The 21258-nt window shown below is 54.6% G+C and overlaps 1 protein-coding gene across 1 annotated transcript; it reads right to left on the reverse strand.

Moving 5' to 3' along the window:
- Window positions 1–11089: 11089 nt before the first annotated feature.
- FAM43A (family with sequence similarity 43 member A) lies at window positions 11090–13209 on the reverse strand. The gene has a single exon (XM_048864536.2). It carries the CDS (start codon window positions 13088–13090, stop codon window positions 11990–11992), a length of 1101 nt encoding a protein of 366 aa, XP_048720493.2. The 5' UTR covers window positions 13091–13209; the 3' UTR covers window positions 11090–11989.
- Window positions 13210–21258: the final 8049 nt, after the last annotated feature.

Consider the following 21258-nt stretch of genomic DNA (forward strand, 5'->3'; position numbering starts at 1 on the left):
CTCCCTTGGAGAACAATCATCTGCAGCGGATTGAAGCGATAGCCTCGTTACATCTTCCTAGGGCTATGTTTAGCGCTCAGAGTTTTCTCATGAAGCCAAGATGAGCAGCATGCTCTGCTGAATGTCATTGCTCTGCCAGAGCAGGTTTTAGTGAGGTGCGTTTTTTTCTTGTAAGAAATAACTAATTAGACCTGACATTTGAGAGTGTCAGTTTGGGTACCAGAATAGCTCTCTCTCTCTCTATTGCATTACTTGCAAAGATCCTACAAGGAACAACAGGCATAAATATCCATTGAACAGCCTTCTGTGGATGTGTTCTCCAAGACACACAAATGTTCTAGGACAAAGAACACACAAGAAGTAAATAATACCTACAGTTCCAATAGTCTATAATGCTGAGCAGAAATGAATGACTGTTACACAAACCGGACAGGGCACTCCAGATCTTGACTAATCTAGTTGTCCGATAAGAAGATAAGAACTCTTAGAAAGGGCCCATTTGCCAATGGATGCTAATTCTTCGTAATACCCCTCTGTGCCTGGAATGACCCTCACATCTCTGCCTCTGGCTATTTCGCTGGCGATAGGGTTCTGTTTTTCTTCTTGCATTTTGCTCCTCAATAAAAATACTCACAACAAGGCACTAAGCTAAAGCCACATAGAGACAACGCTACTGGAAAGGATTCTGATTAACGTTTGAGCATGAAACTTAAAAAAGGAGATCGACCCTTCAAATGTCCTTACTAAAATAATGGCCATGTACATACCTGGTTTCCCATCACCTAGGATAGACTCTGGAGAGCATTTATCAGCTCACCGTGCTGCCCCAGGGCAGCAGGCTTTGCTGGTAGAGCAATGCACTGCTATATCCAATGTCTCCCCAGACTTGGACATTCTGTATCATTGAAATACATCTTCTACAGCAACGGAACATCTGCATGATCTGTTATAATCTGCCCCCCACCTTTTGCCGCACCCAGGCCCCCCCTCCTCCTGCCACACCCAGGGCTCCCCCCCTCCACCTCCCATCACACCCAGGGCTCCCCCGCTCTGCCTCCCGCCACACCCAGGGGCCTCCCCACCTCCCACTGCACCCAGGGCTCCCCCCACCGCCTCCTGCCACACCAAGCCCCCCCCCCACTCCTCCCGCCGCACCCAGGGCTCCCTGCCCCCCCCTTCGCCTCCCACTGCATCCAATTTACTGGGCTATTTGGAGGACCTGGTCCCAAGTGTGGGGCAGAAGCCAGTAGCAGCCCCCAGTGTGAACTCACAGGTACAGTGCCAGAAGGACCCACTGGCTAGAGTTAGGGGGCGACAGACTCAACACTCAGGGCATCTTGGCCCACCTGTGATGAAAGGGGCCGTAGCCCGGCACCACCTGGCTTGTGGATTAAACCCAGGCCTACCTGTGTCACGAACACTGGTCCTGTCCTGCTCCCTCCTGCCCACCCTGACATGAGCCACTGCCTTCGCGCCACTCTCCCAAACCCAATTCTCCTCCCCCCGCCACCCTCGAGCAGCCCCTGGCCGGGCGCCCGCTGTGCCCTGTGAGGGGCATGCCCAGTAGCCCCTATACACCAGTGCTGCTAAGATCCACTTCCTGGCTCGTTTCGGGGGGCCAAGGAGACAGGCGCCATTAGCTCCGTTCTGAGCCCACTGGGACACAGCCTCAGCGCTCTCTGAACGCTAGGGACGAGTTTGGCCAGGAAATTCCCATCCAGACGAGAAACCCTGCCCTCTCCTCCAGGGTCAGGGTCGGCTGATCGGCCGGAGCCAAGGGCTGGGGTTTGGCCCATCTCTGAGCGAGGCCCCATTTTGGAAAATGAATTCCTGCAGACCGGCGGTGACGCTGCGTGCTGTGCTTCCCGGGCCGGGCTATTTTAGCCTGGGCTGATTCTGCCACACGCCATAATTACCTCCTCGCGACAGAGACGCTCATCTCGCTTCCAGCAGCGCGCTCTGTAATTAACGCAAACCAAACAGCACCAGCCCATTGTTCCTCGGGCCGGGGCTGTTTCCCTCAGCAACAATGATACACGGCTCAGCTCCTCCCTGCGGGCAGATGCACACAGCACATCGCCTCCAGGGAGTGCAGGCGGCCTGCTGGAGACCAGAGGGGCCTTTGCTTTCTGTCTGCAGCCTGGGGAGATGGCAGCCCCCGGCCCCCAGGACATCTCCTGGAGAGAGGGAAACGGGAAGCGGCAGCATCCCAACAGCTGTCTCCCCCTCTTCCCTTCCCGCCCCGCCCCCGGCAGTCACCCTCCTCCCAACTCTCTCCTGAGAAATACCAGGAGCCGGAGCACCTTGGAGCTCGCTGCCCCGGGCCTGATTCTGCACAACGCTGAGGCACCGTTCCAGGCAACCGCACCTGTATTCCCCTCCATGCTGCCTCCTCAAATGTCACCTCTCTTTGGCAGAGACCCGCATCGCTCTCCGGCTGGCCAGGGGTTTTCCAGGCTGCACAGGTCCCTCCCTGCCCTGTGATCTTCTCAGCAAGACAGCGGGCCCACAGCGGCCAGAGCGGCCACAGCCTTTCTAAGCAAGCCGCAGCCGGGCCCTCTGCCCCTGTACGGGCCTGGAGCAAGGAAGCAGCAAGCCCTGGCCTAAGGAGCAGACCAGCGGGGAGGTGTTGAGAATCGGCTGATCCAGCGAAGCAGCAGCAGCTAATGACTGGCTCCCTCCATGATTCCCAGCTGGAAGCTACAGTGAGACCCAGCTCTCTGTGTGTGTGTGTGTGTGTGTGTTGGGGGGGGTCAGGAGAGACAAACACTCCCCTGAGTGGCAGGCAGACCCTGCGCTGCCCCAAGGTGAAGGGAGGGCTGTGAACCTTGAGCTGAGGGGGTCCGTCCAGGGCAGGACTGTCCCTTTCACTTCTCCCTTCGTCTTGCCTTTGTGTGGCAGGAGACTAAACGAGCCTGTGTAGAAGGGAAAGCAGATGGATGCGGTGATTGGTTTGTTCCCAAGGAGGTGGGTCTGCTACGCCAGCACATTTATTCAAGGGTGAAAACGTTATAGAGAAAACATTAAAAACCAGAGAAGAACCTACCCACCTGCGAATAAGTTACCCGAGATCAGCCCAGCTCCGGCAGCTTGCGGTAGTCCGTTCTTCAAACCCCACAGGGCTCTGTCTGCGGGCATAAGTTCATCACAGCCTCCACTCAGAACAAGCACCCCCATGAGTAGGTTATCCTCTCCTTTCTACAGCGTGGGACTTCTCTTCAGAAACCAGGCACAAGAAATCAGCCGATGCTGGTCCCCTCCTCAGGGCATAGCTGGAAAAGGCTGGTTTTTCCATGCACCTCCCCTTAGAGAGTTCCCAGGAAATCCACTCTATGGACATTGTCCCAAAAGACTGTTGTGGTCTGCCACATTGATCAGTGGAGTTCTTTGATTTTCCAGCCCCACAATAATACAGCACGTTCCCATTCAGTACAATGGACCCCAGAGACACTTACATTTAATTCAGTGAAGGTTTCCCAGGGTGCTGCATGAAATCGTCATCTGTCATACTGAGGCCCTTCAGCTCCCCTTGACCTCAGTGGGACTTGTGTGTGCTCAGCACCTTATGGGGTCATGCTGGCTGGCTGGAGGCAGGATCGGGCCCATGTCAGCAATCTTATAGCAATTGCTCCTGTGGCCAGCATAGCCTGCAGCCTGTTTGACATGCAGGGTTTTCAAGGATTCAATCATTATCTATCCCCAACCAGTGGCTGGAGAAAACGCACCACCCCCACTGGCAAGGACATCACTCAGAGTTCTGCCACGGAATTCAGCAGGAGCAGGACCCAGCCTTCCAGAACCAGCCCCACAGCCCTTCTCCCACCCGCTGCTTTTAACCGCCCCCCTTTCTGAGCCAAGCTCTTCCCAGCCACGCCTCAGGCCTCAATGCCTGGCAAAGGCTGGGGAGGGCTGAGTCCAGGGAGGGACATGGCCCAGCTTGCTCTGGCCTCCCAGACAAATCAGCCAACACGTCACCGTGGATTGGGAGCTGCCTTTTTCTGTGTTGTCAGACGGCACTAGCAATGGCCTACTGAAAGAAAAGGTTTTACAATTTGCAGCCAACTCCCTGTTCTCCATGTGACCACTGGTGACTATTATCCCATGACTCCAATCACCCTGCCCCGGTCTGCCTGCTGACATGAGACCCAGGCATCCTGACTGCCTTGTTCTTTGCTGAGGGCACATCCACGTTGGTTTTTTAATGCAGGGGGTTGATTTTGTTTATGTTCCTGGGCCTTTCACCCTGAAAGATCCCCGACACGTCACAGACTGGGGCCAATCCTGACGACGTTACTCACGTAAGCAGCCCCATTTCAGTCACCAACAACCAAACACTGTCAGTCCGCAGGGTCTGAGGTTTTGGCTTTTACGTAGGCTGACAGAGGATGCTAAATGAACTGCCGTCCAGTGAATAAACTGACCTTATTCTGCCCTTGCAACCTCATGCTGCCTAGTCATCTCACTCCTACTGGGCTCCTTGTAGCATTCCTGTGCGGCCAGCTCATCCGCCCCACTGCCAGTATACACGAACATCCACCCGCCGTGTACCTTCTGCCCCTGAAAGGGGAGCTGCACAGGGAGAAGGAACTGGGCTCATGCCCTCTTAGCTTCTGCGGGACGCAGAAAGACAGGCAGGACAGCTTTTTCTTAAAGAGGAAAAAATGCAGGGGAGGTTGTGCTGCTTTTCACATGGCCAGGCTCCAGTTGCAGGAGGGGTCGCGGTCTCCTCCGGATGGCTGGCAGTGGCCCCTGCTGGGGAGCCAGGAAGGATTACAGGCTGGGTCAGGAGCTAAGAAGGGCATTCACATAGCGCTCTGCAGGGCAGGGGATTTCCAGCCCCAGGGTCTGCAGAAAATCTGGTTTTGGCTTGTGTTTGGCCTGTTTTCTCACTCCTGCAGAGTCAGGTGCCTGCGAAAGCTGGGATCCCTGGCAGGACGGGCTCAGGAACAGGAGCCAATCACAGTTTGAAAACTCTCTAAGCCCGTTCTGAAATAGCGTCCCGTGTTGAAGTCTGGGGCCTTAGCAAACCCTGGCACAGGGCAGTGCTGTGCGGCCCGGGGTAGAGTTTTCTTTGGCCCCGGTGTGGTTTGGGATGGCCTGCATAACTCATGAGTGGCAGAGCCATGGCCACGTTATGCAGGTCACCCCCAGTGAGTGCCAATAAAAACTGGTCCCCACACCCCACTGTCATGTACGCTCTGTCTCCCCGGCCAGATACCCACGGGGTTTGCTATCCCCAACTGGTCCCCACACCCCACCGTCATGTACGCTCTGTCTCCCCGGCCAGATACCCACGGGGTTTGCTATCCCTGCCGGGGGAGAGTGGTGGGGTGGCGCTTTCCAGTGAGCAGATTCTTCTGCTTAACTAGCACAATCTGTCTGCCCCAAAGGCACCTGGTCGCACGCACTGGCACCCTGGGAACCAGTTGGCTAAGGGGGCTTGTGAAATACTTGGTAACACGTCAAGCTCATCTCTTCTCCCTACGTAGCCATCCGGCCTCCTCCCCTAGATGAAAATTGCCTCATAGAATCATAGAATCATAGAATATCAGGGTTGGAAGGGACCCCAGAAGGTCATCTAGTCCAACCCCCTGCTCGAAGCAGGACCAATTCCCAGTTAAATCATCCCATTAAGCCTCCATTAAGACTGTTTGGGGGGTTGTTTTTTTAATAATGCTGGTTTTGGCTGATGCCCAAGGGCTGGAAAATGGGATGATTACATTGTATTACATATCGGAGACCAACCAGCAACAACAGGGAAAGGGCAGCCAGGAGACCGTCTGTTTTCCAGCACAAGCTAATGGAAGAGAATTAGACTGCCAGATAGGGAGTTTGACTCATCTTGACATATGTTTAAAGAACCGTAGCATTTGCTTTGCTGCCTTCCAGTTGGGAGGTTGTGGCCTCACACTGTATTTAGTACAGAATACAACGTATTCGTCATTTCCATTCGGGGGTGGGGGCTGTCACAAAATACTTTAGCCACTTTTTAATACAGTTCTTATCAGCTTGCACTCATTCTACCCAATCAGATCCTCTCCCCTGCCTGGTGTGCTCTGTGACTGACAGTGTAATAACACTAAGCACTTAAACAGAACCTTGCATCTGAAGATCTTAAAGCTCCTTTTAATTTATACATTAGTTTTTACAACCTCCCTGGCAGGCAGGCAAATATCGTTACACCCATTTTTCAGAGGGCTCCATCAACTTGAAATGGTCATTCTGAAGTCTAAATCCTGAAGCCAATTTCACAAAATGTTCAAAATCGTTGCAAGGCCCCACACCTGCCACTTCTCCCCTGCCACTTTTTGTGGGTTTACATTACGTTTTGTTCTCCCCTGTTGCCGTGTGAAGGACCCATACGAAGGACAGGGAAAGCTGACTGACTTTGCCTGAATCCTGCCAACGTTGCTGCATGTGAGTAACTTTCCTCACACATATTAAGTGTGTGCAGTCAGGCCCTAACTTATTTGACAGGGGAAACAGAGGCTGGCAATGCCCAGTCAGCAAACAGGGGAAGAAATAGAAACAAGTATTTATTTTTGTCTCCTCTCTTTCAATTACAGGCATCGTAGGCACCATCTGGAAAATTATATGGGTAAAAATAATTCAGACAAATGTGTAATTTGTCAGTTGACTTGCCAAAGGCTGCACATGGAGTGAGTGGCAGAAACAGAAACAGCCTCCAGGCGGGCTGGTTCTTAGTCACAGGCTCTAGCCAGTAGATGAAAACCTATAAACCACATTGTTACATCATGCCCGTTGGACAGGATTGCTATCCTTTCTGTCACTATATCATTTGAGAGGGCTGTTTCCTGGCCAGTCGATTATGTGGTGTCTGCTACAGCCAAGCTCAGTTAGTGACAGATAGATGTCAGTTTTCTTGTCCAACCCAGACTCGCTGTCGAGAATGGCCGTACGTACTGAGGGCTGGCGAGAAGTTAGTCAGACCAAACCTGTCATTGACCCTATCCAGCCAGCCCGAGGTGGATGGCCGGAGAAGCTGTTTATGCCAGTGGCTAACAGGGATGCTTGACAGGTAAATTCACAAACATCTGCTCCCAGTTTGGAGCACCAGTGACCCAGCCATCCAGGCTTCACTTTCCCTTTGCAGCGGGGCCCCTGGGAAGCCATGGCTGGGATGCTCACTGTATCTCCAAGGGAAATATAAGGGACCGGTGGGCTCCCTTTGCAGCCCACACACAGAAGCAGCATCAAGGCCCGAGTCACCAGCTGGGATTGTGGAGGTGTTTGCAAGTGCGGCGATCGTTACTTGAGCCAGGCTCTGATTCCTGACAGACCTGCTACAGCCCAAGCAGAGGCTGCTCACACGCACCCCTGTCCCCCCCCAGCCTGTCCAAATGCCTCACCTCAGACCTGTAGGGACCAACAGAGTCCAGCCTCCGCGCCCCTTTCAGTCCTTGGCTTCTTGCCAAGGCTGAGAACAAGTGTGCAAATGAGCTGGTGGTGTGTGTGGCCGGGGGCACCTGTCCCATCAAAACTGCCCAGAGACCACCAGTGTTTGGTCACAGTGCTGGGCTGTATAAACCCTGCAGCAGCCTGGAAGGGGTTAAGAAGCTGCTCTGGGCTGGAGTAGCCCACCCCCGCCCCGCTGCACCTGCCAGTCACACCAGGGATGGAGCAATTTAAAAGGCGGAAACTCAGTAGTTCAATAGTGGGCAGCTCTGGGAAGGGAGCAGTGCCCGGCGTCCCAGCTCCCAGGAGGAGGCCTGTGCCCTGGCCTAAACAAAATTCCACCTCCCTTGACGCCACGGAAGACCGTAGCCTATAATTGTGCTGGACAGCCAGCAGACTTCGTTGAACGAGGACCCACCCAGGGCCCCGCTGAGGGAAGAGAAGCCAGGGTCCTGGATGGAACTATCTGCGTGCGTCTTTCTCTTTTGTTTATTTTCTTGTGCTGCTCCTGAGTTGTTGGTTTTCCCCTCAGGACTCTGAGCGGGGGCGAAGAGGGGGGAACCAGAAGGGCTCAGCACAGGGCTGAGAACTTGTCACTGCCAGAGGGCTACAGCACACACCCACTGAAGCACCAGGGCTGGAGCGTCACAAACCAAAGGGCAGACTGTGTAAGGCTCGGCTCCCTGGCAGTCACTAATGATCTAAGCCCGTGCAGACTCCTGGCTGAGACAGGAATAGCCTCCTAGCCCTGTGACTATTTCCAGTACTTGGAGCCATCTGCTCACCCCAGGCCGTACAAGTGTCACCCAAGGGGCTAGGTACCTTCTTTTGATCTGCTTAGAGAGACTTGCACAGTGGACTCCAACACTCCCCGGGATGTACGTGCACTGCAAAATAACGAGCCGCTCCGGCTGTTATATGACCCAGGTCTAGAGAAAGGGGCCAGCTCTTCTTTTCCTCCCGCCGCCCTTCTTCCCTCCCCTGTGTTCCAGGGATGCTCCTTCAAACCTGCTGTGTGGGAAACACACCCATCTCCTCCCAATGCCCTCCTCATTCCAACTCACTCCCACTCAGGCTGCCTCAGACCAGAGGAGGAGTACAGCAAATCCACACACAGAGAGTTTGTTTCTTTGCTCCAGTCACAAGTGAGGTTTTAATAAATCTGGTTAAAATGCTGTAACGAGCTGGTTTTCGCATAGGCAAAACAACAAACTGGGGCCTTCTGTCTAGTGCAAACGATTCCCAGGCACACACGGGGCCTGTTCCTGCTCCCAGCGCAAGCAGATCAGTGGGGTCAATGTGAACTGGGTGCTGCTAGCCTTGCAGGGAGGATTTTCTTCCCCAGCGGTAGCAGTGCCCAGGAGGTGATTAAACGGGTTCCCTATTGCTGCAGGATCACAAGCTGCTCTTCGGAGGGGAGAGGCACGGGTGGCGCTGGTGGCCTGCAACGCACTGAAGCAAACACAGATGATGTAAAAGTCAACATGCCTTTATCATTTCCTGCAGTTGGTGTTTGGATGGAGGGTAAATCAGACTATTAACGAGCATTCCTCAGTACAGACCTAATAAGAAACAGATCCTCCTTATAACTTTAACAGGGCAAAGCCCATCTTTTTTCTCTCCTCTTTCAGGCTGTGGAGGAGGGGTGGGGGGCTGGAGATGAATATATTTATAGGGTGTCCTTTATTTCCTGATTTGCCATTGACAGGACAGGTGCCCCCAGCAGAGGATGAGTGCCTACGGTTATGGTTAAGAAATTTGGAATAAATAAATACAAAATGATTCTCCCTGGTTTTTCACTTCATGCCCCAAGAATCTCTTCCAGCAGTGGTGTCCTTCCTGGGGGAGTGAGATTGGAAGCGGAGCTTCCCATGTCAGATTTCAAAGAGACATTCTCGAAAGTATGCGGATGCCCTTGTAATTCAGAGCCTCCCTTGACAGCAGCAGTCAGGAGTGAAGGGCCCACAAATTCCTCCCAGGATTCCCTAGTTTTTAAACAGTTTCACCCCAGATTTCTCTCTCTGGAAGTACGGTCCAAGCCCTGCAGTCCTCACTCAGGCAGCACTCTGAGGAAATTAAATGGGGAAGTTTTGCCTGACTAAGGGCTGCAGGATTGGGCCTTAAGGGGTATGTAGCTCCAAATAATCTTACCCAATTATGTTCAAATACCTTTAAAAATCATTTAAATTAGTTGCATATTGGACAATCCATCTAGGGTGACTAGACAGCAAAAGTGAATAATCGGGACAGGGGGTGGAAATAAGCTCCTATATAAGACAAAGCCCCAGATATCGTGACTGTCCCTATGAAGTCGGGACATCTGGTCACCTTAAATCAATCAGAACGCACCATCCCTTAGCCAATGAAACTTGTTCAACTACCACATCTCATGCCTGGGGCCAGTCTCCTCCTCTCCCTCATTAAAAATCATCTCTTCCTGTACAAATAAGGCTCACCAGATCTCCTTTGTAGGACGGGCTCATTTCAAGGCCCTTTTAAAAACCTCTCACTAATGCGACTAAGGATTTTGCACCGTGTTTTAACCAGGTATTAATAGTCTCACAGTCTGGTTCCTGGCACAAGGATTTCGGACTGTACCTAGCAGTTTATGGGCACAGACGCTGCCAGCCTGGTCCTCTAATCACTGGCTTTTCTGCATTTGCGTCAGTTAGGGCACATCTGAAGAAGGGGTTTTTTTACCCACGAAAGCTTATGCCCAAATAAATCTGTTAGTCTTTAAGGTGCCACCGAACTCCTCGTTAGTTAGGGCACAGTCACTGTGGAAAATATTTATACATAGGAAATGTCTTACTAATTAACCTCTTAATTGACACCTTCACTCTGGGACAAAGGACACTGGGAAGATCTCTCCTACCTTGGGATCCTGCTGCTTACAAACACATTTACAGCAAAAAATAACCCAGCAGTCCTGGAGGGATCTGGCTAATTGACTTCGCTGCTTATCTCCTGGTAGGTGACGAAATCTGCAAGGGTTGAGGGACCAGGGAGGGATCGCAGCAGCCTGCTGCTTTGGCAGTACTCACCACAGTTTGCAACTGGAGCCCAAACAAGGGACAGCTGTGTGGAATTTACAACAGAAAACCATTCTGCAAGCTCAGGGGAAGTTACCCAGGCCACCTGGACACTTGCCCAGGTTAGCCTTGCTGACCATTTAGAGCTCCACGTTGGTTCCTCTGATCTGTTAGACCCCTGTGGGTTGGAGCATCCTGCTAAGCTGCCCCTCCCATCCCCATCCTGGTGAGTTTGGCAGGGGACACAGCAGCAAACATGGATAAAGTGCCTCCCACATACAACAGATTGATGCCAGCCAGAGTGACAAGTCCTCAAACAAGCTAGAAACATCTCTTAGACCTTCTGCATTAAAGCCAACAGGAGAAGCCACCTTTGCAGATACCAGACCTTACACACATTCCCATTATTAGTGTCATAAAACACTGGGCATGGGCAGGTAAAATGCACCTCACGCAGCGCATTCTCGGACAGTGCAGCACTTTCACCTAGCTCCAAAGTTGCATTGCGTTAGCGGACACCTGCAAACGGCCTCTTCACACTCCAATTTACTAAAGCTATATTCAAAACGGATCTGATTTTGGAGTTTATTGTTTTCCCCTGCTCTTTACAAGAAGAGACCAAATTGCCGTACCTGGCCCAGTTCTGTTAAATTATTGTCATCTTTATTATCTCCACTGGTGTGCAAACGGAAACGGTGGTGTCCTTAAAAATAACAAAATGTATTCCATGTATTCCATGTACATTTTTTCCATATGTACAAGTGAACATCCACACTTACATTTTTCTTTTGCATAGCAAAAGATATCGAACACTGAGACAGGAGAACATGGGATCGGGTACAAAAAAAAGAGGCTAAAAAAATTTCACCACAGTGCAAAAATCTCTTACACAACAGCATGGAATGGACATTTTTTTTAAAATATATAAAAAGGAAGAAAACTCCCTCTCAGATATTAAATGTTTCATTGTAAACAAAATGCAACATTTCTCCCTCAAGACAGCGATTTGGAGAATTTGGCCGATCTTTAGGGGTCTCTGGTCAACAACCCAAAGCTCATGCACCAAGACAGCCAAACTGCTCCTGTCCTACTTGAAAACGAAAAAATATTTTTTAACGAGAGGTGGAAACTGCCAATGAAACCGAGACGCTGCTCCTGTGACACGATCCCTGGGGAACTGGAACGGGGGGCCAAGCGAGCCCGCCACCTGCCCAGGGACAGACACCCAGGGAATCTCATCTTGCGAGCGCACCGGACTGTGTAAAGCATTGCACGTATCTCCCCTGGGCTTTCCGTCCTGTGCAAAGTCTGCCCTTTGCGCCCCTCTTCTCCTGGGGCCCCGCAGCGTTCCGTGCAGCCCCACCGGCCCCGCCAGCCCCTCCGTCCCCCAGCCCGGCAGCACCGGTGCACGGGGAAGGGCCGGGAGCCCGGCGCGTCCGCTGGCGGCTTCCCGGGGAAAACAAACCTCAGCCAGAGCCCAGCTAGGCGCTGCCGAGCGCCGCGCGGAGACGGGCGCAGGCGGCGCCCTCCGGCCGGGGGGCTCAGCCGGTCTCGGGCTCCTGGCCGCCGCCGCCCGCCTCCTGGCCGCCGCCGCCGCCCTCCTGGCCGCCGCCGCCGCCCTCCTGGCCGCTGCTCTCGATGGAGGACTCGCTGCCCGTGCTCTCCCCGGACAGCAGCCGGGTGACGCGCAGGTCGGCCCGCAGCGCCCGCAGGTCGTTGCCGATGCTGAGCTCGCCCAGGTCGCTGATGAGCTGGCTCAGCTCCGGGCCCCCCGGGCGGCCGGGGCCGGCCCGCAGCAGCAGCGGGGCGCAGCCGGGCGCCTCCAGCACGTCCTCGCACTCGAAGTGCCCGGCGCGCTCCTCCTGCGCCTCGCCCAGCAGGTCCTCGGTGATGGAGCCCAGCTTGGGCGCGCTGCGGCCGCGCTCCGCCGGCGGCTTGTAGCAGCTCGGCCCGCGCGGCAGCTTGCGCGGGGGCACCGGCGGGAGGCTCCGCTCCCCGGCCAGCAGCTGCTGCTGGTGCCGCGCGTCGTCGCGCTTCTTCAGCCGGCGGAACTCGGCCAGCGCGGCCGCCGAGGTCTGGTAGAGCAGCAGCGCCATGGCCCGGGCCTTCTCGGGCCGGGAGACCAGCACGGCATGGCAGCGCAGCGTGACCGCCTTGTGCTTCAGCTCGTGCCGGTAGATCCAGGCGAAGACGCGGGGCAGGCGCGGGTCGGCCACGCAGTAGGTGACGCGGTGCAGCAGGTAGAGGTGGCCCGGCCGGCGCGGGGCCCGCTCCTCGGCGTGCGCCATGCGGATGCCCTGCGCGCCGATGGTCAGCTTCATCTTGGCGCCCTGCCGGCCGGCCTCGCTCTTGGCCCAGATCTTGCCCACGGCCAGGTCGGTGCAGCCCTCGCCCTTGGCCTGCAGCGTGGCCGCGTTGCCCAGGTACAGCACCGTGTACGTGGGGTCCTCGCTGCTCACGCGGAACTTGCGCCGCTTGGAGCGGAACATGCTGCCCACGCGGTGCAGCGCGCCCTCGGGGCAGGCGCGGGCCAGCGAGCCCAGCGCGGAGCAGCGCAGCCTCACCGCATAGCCCTTGGGCTTGCTGGGCTGCCGCGGCTCCTCCGCCCGCAGCTCGAACCGCTCCCGCCGCCAGGGCAGCATCTCCCCGCCAGCCCGCCCGCGGGCCCCGCGCAGCCCCGCGCAGCGCACGGCGCGGGCGCTCCCCGGGCAGAGCCGCGCCCAGTCACCGGCCGGCCGGGCGCGGGGCGTCCCCCGGCAAGGGCGCCGCCGCCGCCGCCGCTCCGCGCCGCTGCCTGCCGCCGGGCATCCTGGCCGGGCGGGCCGGGGCCGCGGCGCGGCAGATATAGGCTGGCGCCAGGCAGGGGCGGCGCCGGAGAGGAGCGGGGGGAGGAGAGCAGCGCCGCGTCTGCAGCGGCCTCCCCGCCCGCCCGGCCGGCCTCCCCGCGGCTCCGTGCCCGGCCGCGGCAGGGGGAGGCCGGGCTGAGCGGCGGCCCCGGGGGCGCGGGGTCTCCTGCGGGCGGCGGGGGCCCTTGGCCGGGGGCAGGGGCGACCGCAGCCGGCCGCTCCGCTGGAGCCGCGCCCCGGTCTGCCGGCGGGGCGTGTCCGCGCGGGGGGCGCCCCGAGCCCGGCCGGACCCCAAGGCGCCGGGCAGGGCAGCCCGGTTCACATCCCCGGGCGGCCGGCGCGGCCTGCGGGTGCTGAGCTCTGCAGAGGGGGCCGCGCCCCCTCGCTGCGGGGATACGAACCTCGCTGTGCCCTGGGGCACGTCGCGGGGGGCTGCTGGGCATGGAGCCTGCGGCTGCTGGGGGTGCGGGGGGGGGGGGTTACCTGCTGTCCTGTGCAGGGGACACGCCGAGTTAGGGTGACTTTACCTTTGGCTGAGGGCTGGCAATCCTGGGGGGACTAAGGGATGGGTGTGAATGTGATTGACACATGATGTCAGGCCAGTTTGGGGTGAGGCCTCCTTGGTGTGTGCACCAAGATCTCTTTTTTCCAGTGGGCTGCCCCTGCCAGACCCAGTTCTGACAGTGGATGGGTCATTTGCAGCTTGATTCAACCCGAAGCCCATCCCACAGCCCTTGCCTGCAGCTGTGTGTGGGAGGGCGCCCCAGCTGGGCCCGCCAGTCCTGAGCCAGCAGCCTGTTTAAAGAACATGCCATGCAGCTGTGCACTCAGCCTTCTACCTGCTGAGTTCCAGGAGGTGGGCAAGGCCTCTCCCCGCCCAGTCTAAGGGGTGGAACAACTCTGGGCTCAAATGATTTTGAGGGACAACTAATAAGAAAACAGGGGCAGGCGTGAGGCCATAGGGGGATAAGTAGGAACCAGAGAGGGACACAGAGCAGAGAACCCCGGACAGCGCCCACTGCTCCTCGAAGGGGTCTAGGGAGTCAGCGGACGCAGCCCAGAGGAACTCTGCCCGGATATGTGAACTAAGGGAGCATCAGAAATCGGCCCCACAGTCTCAGAGCGCCTCCCCCTCTAGCTTCCTCCTCCTGGTTTTTTAGATGCCCACTTTGGGCAGCGCCAAAGGGGTTGATGAGGTGGTCTCATGACTTTGCGGGGCCACGGTGGGGTGTGCGTGGATCAGGAGTGCAGGGAAAGTGCAGCCAGAACCTACAAACAAGGTTCAGGGTGAGCCAGAAAAGGGGCTGCAACCTGGCGCACTCAAGGTAGATGTGCGCCAGGGTCTCCCGCATGCCACAAGCGGGCAGGTCTCGGGGAGGGCGGTGAGCTACGCCGAGTACACGCCCGTGCTCACGGCCCCATGAGGGAGCCACCAGCTGATAGCAGCCAGCCTTCCATATGAGCCTGCCCCCCAGTTGCATTGATCTGTGAGGTCAGAAGAACTCCACTGAGCATGTTCAGGATGTCCGGCTGATGTGCCCGGGGTCAGAAGGGGATCTGCCCGGCTGTAGCAAGGACGGCTGCCTGGGGGCGCAGCCCCGCTAATGGGAGTGGAACTCAGCTGGACAGGCTATATTTACTCCACCGCTGCCCACGCTCAGTTCATCTACGTTGGGGAAAAGGGTGATGCGACAGCAAAGTGAGCAGCCCATGGGCTACCCCTCCCAGGGCTCACCACAGCTATGCTACTGATAAACAAGGGATGGATGCAGAATGTCCCTGCACCAAGAGAGGTCAGGCCCTTCTTTGGGTACTCCCAGAGGGATGGGGTTCCTCCCCACCTAACGTGGATACTTTGGAAGAGTGAGCGTTGGCTTTATGCCCGCACTCAAGGAACTCCATTTCAAAACGGTTTCCTGGAAGAAGGTGCTGCCCTCCGAGTCTTATACCCCAGGCTTCCTCCTGGCAGTCTACTCAGTTCACATGCTGGGTGGCTGGAATGGTCTGTAAATGGGTCGGAAAAGCAGCTACAGAACTGAGCTGCTCCCAGCGCCGGCTGGGAATTCAGGGCCGGGCTCATTCTATCTGGATGTGGGCACAGGGATGCACCTCTGCCGCTGGCTGCTCCACCGGATGTCTGCACACCACAGCAGGAAGGATGCCATGCATGGCTGACACCGACTGATGAAAAGGACTTCCCCACTCTTCCTTCTCCTCCTCGCCACCTTCCCCCAGTGGCTGGCTCTGCCCACAGGAGTGGAAAGATCTGTTTGAGAGAGCAGGCGACCTTACCACTGAGTCACTAACTACCTTCGGTCCACAGGCAAAGAGCAATGCAGCTGGGACAGAATAAGCCATGCTTGAACAGTGTTTCAGAGTCCGTGGAAGGGAAGCTACCAGGCCACAAACAAACAGGCATCACTTGTAACTAGGGCTGTCAAGCAATTAAAAAAATTAATCGCAATTAATTGTGTGCTGTCAAACAATAATAGAATCCATTTACATGAATATTTTTGGGTGTTGTCCACATTTTCAAATATATTGGTTTCAATTACAACACAGAATACAGAGTGTACCGTGCTCACTTTATTTTTTTATTACAAATATTTGCATTGTAAAAAAGAAAGTATTTTAATTCACTTAATACAAGTACTGTAGGGCAATCTCTTTATCATGAAAGTTGAACTTACAAATGTAGAACTATGTACAACAAATAACTTCTCTCAAAAACAAAACAATGTAAAACTTTAGAGCTGACAAGTCCACGCTGTCCTACTTCCTGTGCAGCCGATCGCTCAGACAAACAAGTTAGTTTACATTTGCAGGAGATACTGCTGCCTGCTTCTTGTTTACAGTATCACCTGAAAGTGAGAACAGGAGTTCACGTGGCACTGTTTTAACTGGTGTTGCAAGATATTTATGTGCCAGATGCACTGAAGATTCATATGTCCTTCATGCTTCAACCACCATTCCAGGGGACACACGTCCTTGCTGATGAGGGGTTCTCCTCAATAACGATCCAAAGCAGAGCGGTCCGATGCATCTTCATTCCCATCATCTGAGTCAGACACCACCAGCAGAAAGTTGATTTTCTTTTTTGGTGGTTCGGTTTCCGTATCGGAGTGTTGCTCTTTTAAGACTTCTGAAAGCATGCTCCACACCTCGTCCCTCTCAGATTTTGGAAGGCACTTCAGATTCTTAAACCTTGGGTCAAGTGCTGTAGTTATCTTTAGAAATCTCACGTTGGTACCTTCTCTGCATTTTGTCAAATCCGCAGTGACAGTGTTCTTAAAACGAACAACATGCTGGGTCATCATCTGAGACTGCTCTAACATGAAATATACAGCAGAATGCAGGTAAAACAGAGTAGGAGACGTAAAATTCTCCCCCAAGGAGTTCAGTCACTAATTTAATTAACACATTGTTTTTTTAACAAGTGTCATCAGCATGGAAGCATGTCCTCTGGAATGGTGGCCGAAGCATGAAGGGGTATATGAATGTTTAGCGTATCTGGCACGTAAATAACTTGCAATGCCGGCTGCAAAAGTGCCATGTGAATAGTCCTTAAATGGGTTAGGGTTAAATGCCTGTTCTCACTTTCAGGTGACATTGTAAACAAGAAGCAGGCAGCATTATCTCCTGTAAATGTAAACACACTGGTTTGTCTGAGCGATTGACTGCACAGGAAGTAGGACAGCGTGGACTTGTCAGCTGTAAAGTTTTACATTGTTTTGTTTTTGAGAGAAGTTATGTAACAGAAAAATCTACATTTGTAAGTTGCACTTTCACCACAAAGATTGCACTACGGTACTTGTATGAGGTGAACTGAAAAATACCATTTCTTTTGTTTATCATTTTTACAGTACAAATATTTGTAATAAGAATAATATAAAGTGAGCACTGTACACTCTGTATTCTGTATTGTAATTGAAATCAATATAGTTGAAAATGTAGAAAAACATCCAAAATATTTAATAAATGTCAATTGGTATTCTATTGTTTAATAGTGCGATTAAAACTGCGATTAATCGTGATTAATTTTTTAATTGTGATTCCATTTTTTGAGTTAATTGCCTGAGTTAACTGCGATTAATTGACGGCCCTACTTGTAACATTAGTGGGCTGATCATGTCCACAAACTGCTGGAGAGAAGATGCTCAAAGGAAACGCCAAAATATTTACCTAAGGGAATTTGCAACCAGCTCAGGTAGCCAAGGAAATATTTTCGGTGTGGTTTGGAAGTCTTTAGTCAAGTGTGTTGGAACTGACTGTCTTTCATTTACCCCCATTCAGCTTCTACTGAAGTCAACTGGGGTGTTTCCATAAACTTCAATGGGAGTTGAATTGGGCTTGAGCTGTCTCAGAGTGTGCCCAGTCCTGGTGCACGTGAGCAACTCCCATTGACTCAGTGGCTGTGAGAGCAGGTCCTGCATTGTGTTGTTAGAACAGTCATTAAATCTGCCCACGTAGTAATAATCATAATCACTAGCGCTTACCTACAACCTTTCGTCCAAGGCTCTCTACGTTCTGAACAGGCATCACCTAATTAATGCTCCGCACCAAGGAGACGAGGATACGGGGGTGCAGTGGCCTCATCCGTGCGAGGATGTAGCTGGTATCTTAGATTCCCTCAATAGACTTTTTTCAAAATAAAAATAATACTAAACTTCTAAGGCAGCTCCGCAAACCCATCCTCAGGGGAGGCCGTCCAGTGCGGAGTCTGGTTCTGTGGGTCGCTGCACACTCCTGCAGTTTTCCCATAGGTCCCCAAGGGAGGGCAAACCCGGTGAGTTAAAGATGGCACATCGCAGTGGATTCTCTTGGTACTATGGCTTAACATCTCAGTCCTGTCATATTGCTTGAATAGATTTGGCTAATGCACCACTCAGACCAGAAATCCTGCAGCAAGGGAAAATGCTATTGTGATGAGTAATGCTTTGTTTCTTATTTCTGTGCAGCAGCATGATCACAAGCTGTATTCTGACTTTTTGCTTGGGTTACACACAGGTATATACAGAGAGAGAGTTTTAGATGTTTGGTTCATCTCTGTAGATATCATAGAGCAGTTACCGGTTTTCATGTTATGCATCCAATCCGCAGAGAGAAAAACAGCCTTTGGCAGAAAATAGCCACTCACCCTTATTTAAATACACCACAAAAAGGGAAGCAATGGTAACTCATCAAAGAGAAAACATGTGCGTATGTTTAAATCACTTGCCAGACGATGGACAGAGTTTGCTTTAGGTTAAAACAAATCTAAAGCCAGCCTCTTTCTTTGTGGTGCTGCGCCATCTCCCCGGTTCGACTGGAACTGCAGTGCCCGCCCTGACTAATGTCAAAAGTATGAAACTAGAGCACACTGCCAATATATGTCTCTATTAGAACAAAAGAATGGAAAGTGTTCGGACTCCTGCATGCTTCTTGGCCTACAGAAAGGTGTTCTCAACTGGGCACAGGGCATGGGGAGGTCGTTGGGGGCTGGTAATAGCAGTACATTGCACTGGCTGTACATAGCCCCGCTCACCTGTCAGGATCCCAGAGCACCTTAAACGCATTCCGACAGGTTTGCAGGATCCCTGGCGGGTTTCCCAGGTAGGGAAACGGAAACACAGCCGTTCCAGGCCTGACTGTATGAGGTACTGCGCACGCTGTGGCCTGGGCCTGACCCAGCAATGCACGAAAGCATGTGCGTAGCTTCATTTAAGTCAATGGGGTTCTTCGTGTGGTTTGGGGTCAGAGTGCTCAGCACTGTGCAGAACTGAGTCCTAAATAAGTTGCTCAGGGTCACACCATGAGCCAGGGACAGAGCCAGGGACAGAGCAGGCTAGGGAACCCAGGTGTTCTGACTCGTACCCCCATGTTCTAAAACGCAGCCCATCTTCCCTCTCCCTTAGTGGTAGTATTCCCTCTGGCTAGGTAGGTATTTGTCTCTCTGTGCTCCTGCCTGGCCCAATGGAGGCCGGATCAGGCTCCCTTGTGGGTTCCCACCTCCCACCGTTTGTCACCATAATGCCTCTCTCTGGCCATGAATGCCGAGCTTTTCGCTGCCCACCTATTGGCCAATAAGAGGTGCTTGTGTCACCCTGCAGCCCACCGACCCAAGGGCATTGTCACACGGGCACTGGCAGCATGTTTCGTACAAATCCAATCAACGTGGCTGGGACTGGCAGTAATTGGAAAAGAGATTGGTTTCTACCTGCAGCCCACTGTGTCCTTTCATGCCCCCCCGAAGGGAACAGAATCACATTCCTGCGCAGTCCAGAGGGGAGCACATAAAATCCAGCCAGGAGCTCTGATGGTGTCCGACAGCCCTGGCAGCAGCCTTTGCTCATGGTCTGACGCCAGCTTTCGCCTTGCTAGACAGGGGCATCCAGCAGGGCTGCTGCCTTCCCAGCCCTGTTCAGACTTGCTGCTGGCCCACCTGCTGTGAAACTCAGGCTCCACCCCAGCATCAGATTGTCCCCCCCGCCACCAGGAGCTCTCCTCCGGCTCCCACCACGAGATCCCGCCTGCCCGACCCTTGGCCCAGCACAGAGAACTGCCATTTCTTCGCTGGGAACCAGCCCTGGCTGAAGGTGAATGGCAAAAACCTAACCTGTGTCCACAGCACAGAATTACTGCCATGGTGGAGCTTCTTGGCAGTGGGGCAGAAAGGGCCAGGTGTGAGTGGAGGTGCGCAGCAGAGGGTCCCCCCCAGCACCAGCAGCCGGGGGCGGGAACACACAGCGACGCTGCCTTTGCCACCCCCTTGCTGTGGATGAAAGATCCTGCCTCCCGTGCACTCAGGTGATGCTTGTGCAGGACGTCACGTTCAGATCCGGGTGTTTAAATGCCTTCCCAACGCCAGATGGACACGGCCCTGCTTCTCCCCCAGCTCTGAGCCCTCGGCACGGCTGGGATCCCCGAGTCACACCCCAGGGAGAGCAAGGCCTGGTGGGGGAAGAGTCGCGGCTGCTGCTGGCTAACAGGCAGCCATCTCCAGATCCCTGCGGCACCCAGGGCTTTGCCATCCCGCTGAGTGAAGATGTACGGACAAAGCACTGGGGCAACATACAATTAACCTCCTCCTCGTCTTCGCACCTTACCCAACCTACAGTGCTGAATTGCTGCGACAGGGCCCCCGCAGGGCGCAGCTCCACCGTGCTCAGACACTGCTGCGCATCGGGACGGGTGGCGAGCCCGAACCGCACCAGTTCACCTCCTCCGGCCCTGCCACGAGGTGGCCAGACCTCTTCCCCCAGGTCCCACGTTTCCGAAGCACCCAGCACTGTGGTACTCGATCCAGGCGCTTGCACCCGCAAAACTGGATTAGCAACTCTGAGCAGCTCATCCTCCCTGCCAGCCACATTACTGACACCCCTGCCATAGCTCTGGCTGTCAGCCCTGAACAGAGGGCTGTCTCCTGCCTTTCCCACAGCCCTGATCTTGGTCGGGGTCTGGGCGGCACCCAGCGCGATGGGGCCCTGATCTCGGTCGGGTTCTGTGTAGCGCCCAGCACAATGGGCCCCTGATCTCAGTTGGGGTCTGGGCAGCGCCTGGCACGACGGGGCCCTGATCTCGGGTGGGGTCTGGGCAGGGCCCGGCACGACGGGGCCCTGATCTCGGTCTGGGTCTGGGCAGCGCCCGGCACGACGGGGCCCTGATCTTGGTTGGGGTCTGGGCAGCGCCTGGCGCGACGGGGCCCTCATCTCGGTTGGGTTCTGTGTAGCGCCCAGCACAATGGAGCCCTGACCTCGGTCGGGGTCTGGGCAGCGCCTGGCACGACGGGGCCCTGATCTCGGGTGGGGTCTGGGCAGGGCCCGGCATGACGGGGCCCTGATCTCGGTCTGGGTCTGGGTAGCGCCCGGCGCGATGGGGCCCTGATCTTGGTTGGGGTCTGGGCAGCGCCTGGCGCGACGGGGCCCTCATCTCGGTTGGGTTCTGTGTAGCGCCCAGCACAATGGAGCCCTGACCTCGGTCGGGGT

This window comes from Caretta caretta, chromosome 9 (genome assembly GCF_965140235.1).
Source record: "Caretta caretta isolate rCarCar2 chromosome 9, rCarCar1.hap1, whole genome shotgun sequence".
NCBI lineage: Eukaryota > Metazoa > Chordata > Testudines > Cheloniidae > Caretta > Caretta caretta.

Excerpts from the sequence above, each read along its gene's own strand:
- FAM43A (XM_048864536.2), bottom strand. The coding sequence starts at position 13,090 with ATGCTGCCCTGGCGGCGGGAGCGGTTCGAGCTGCGGGCGGAGGAGCCG.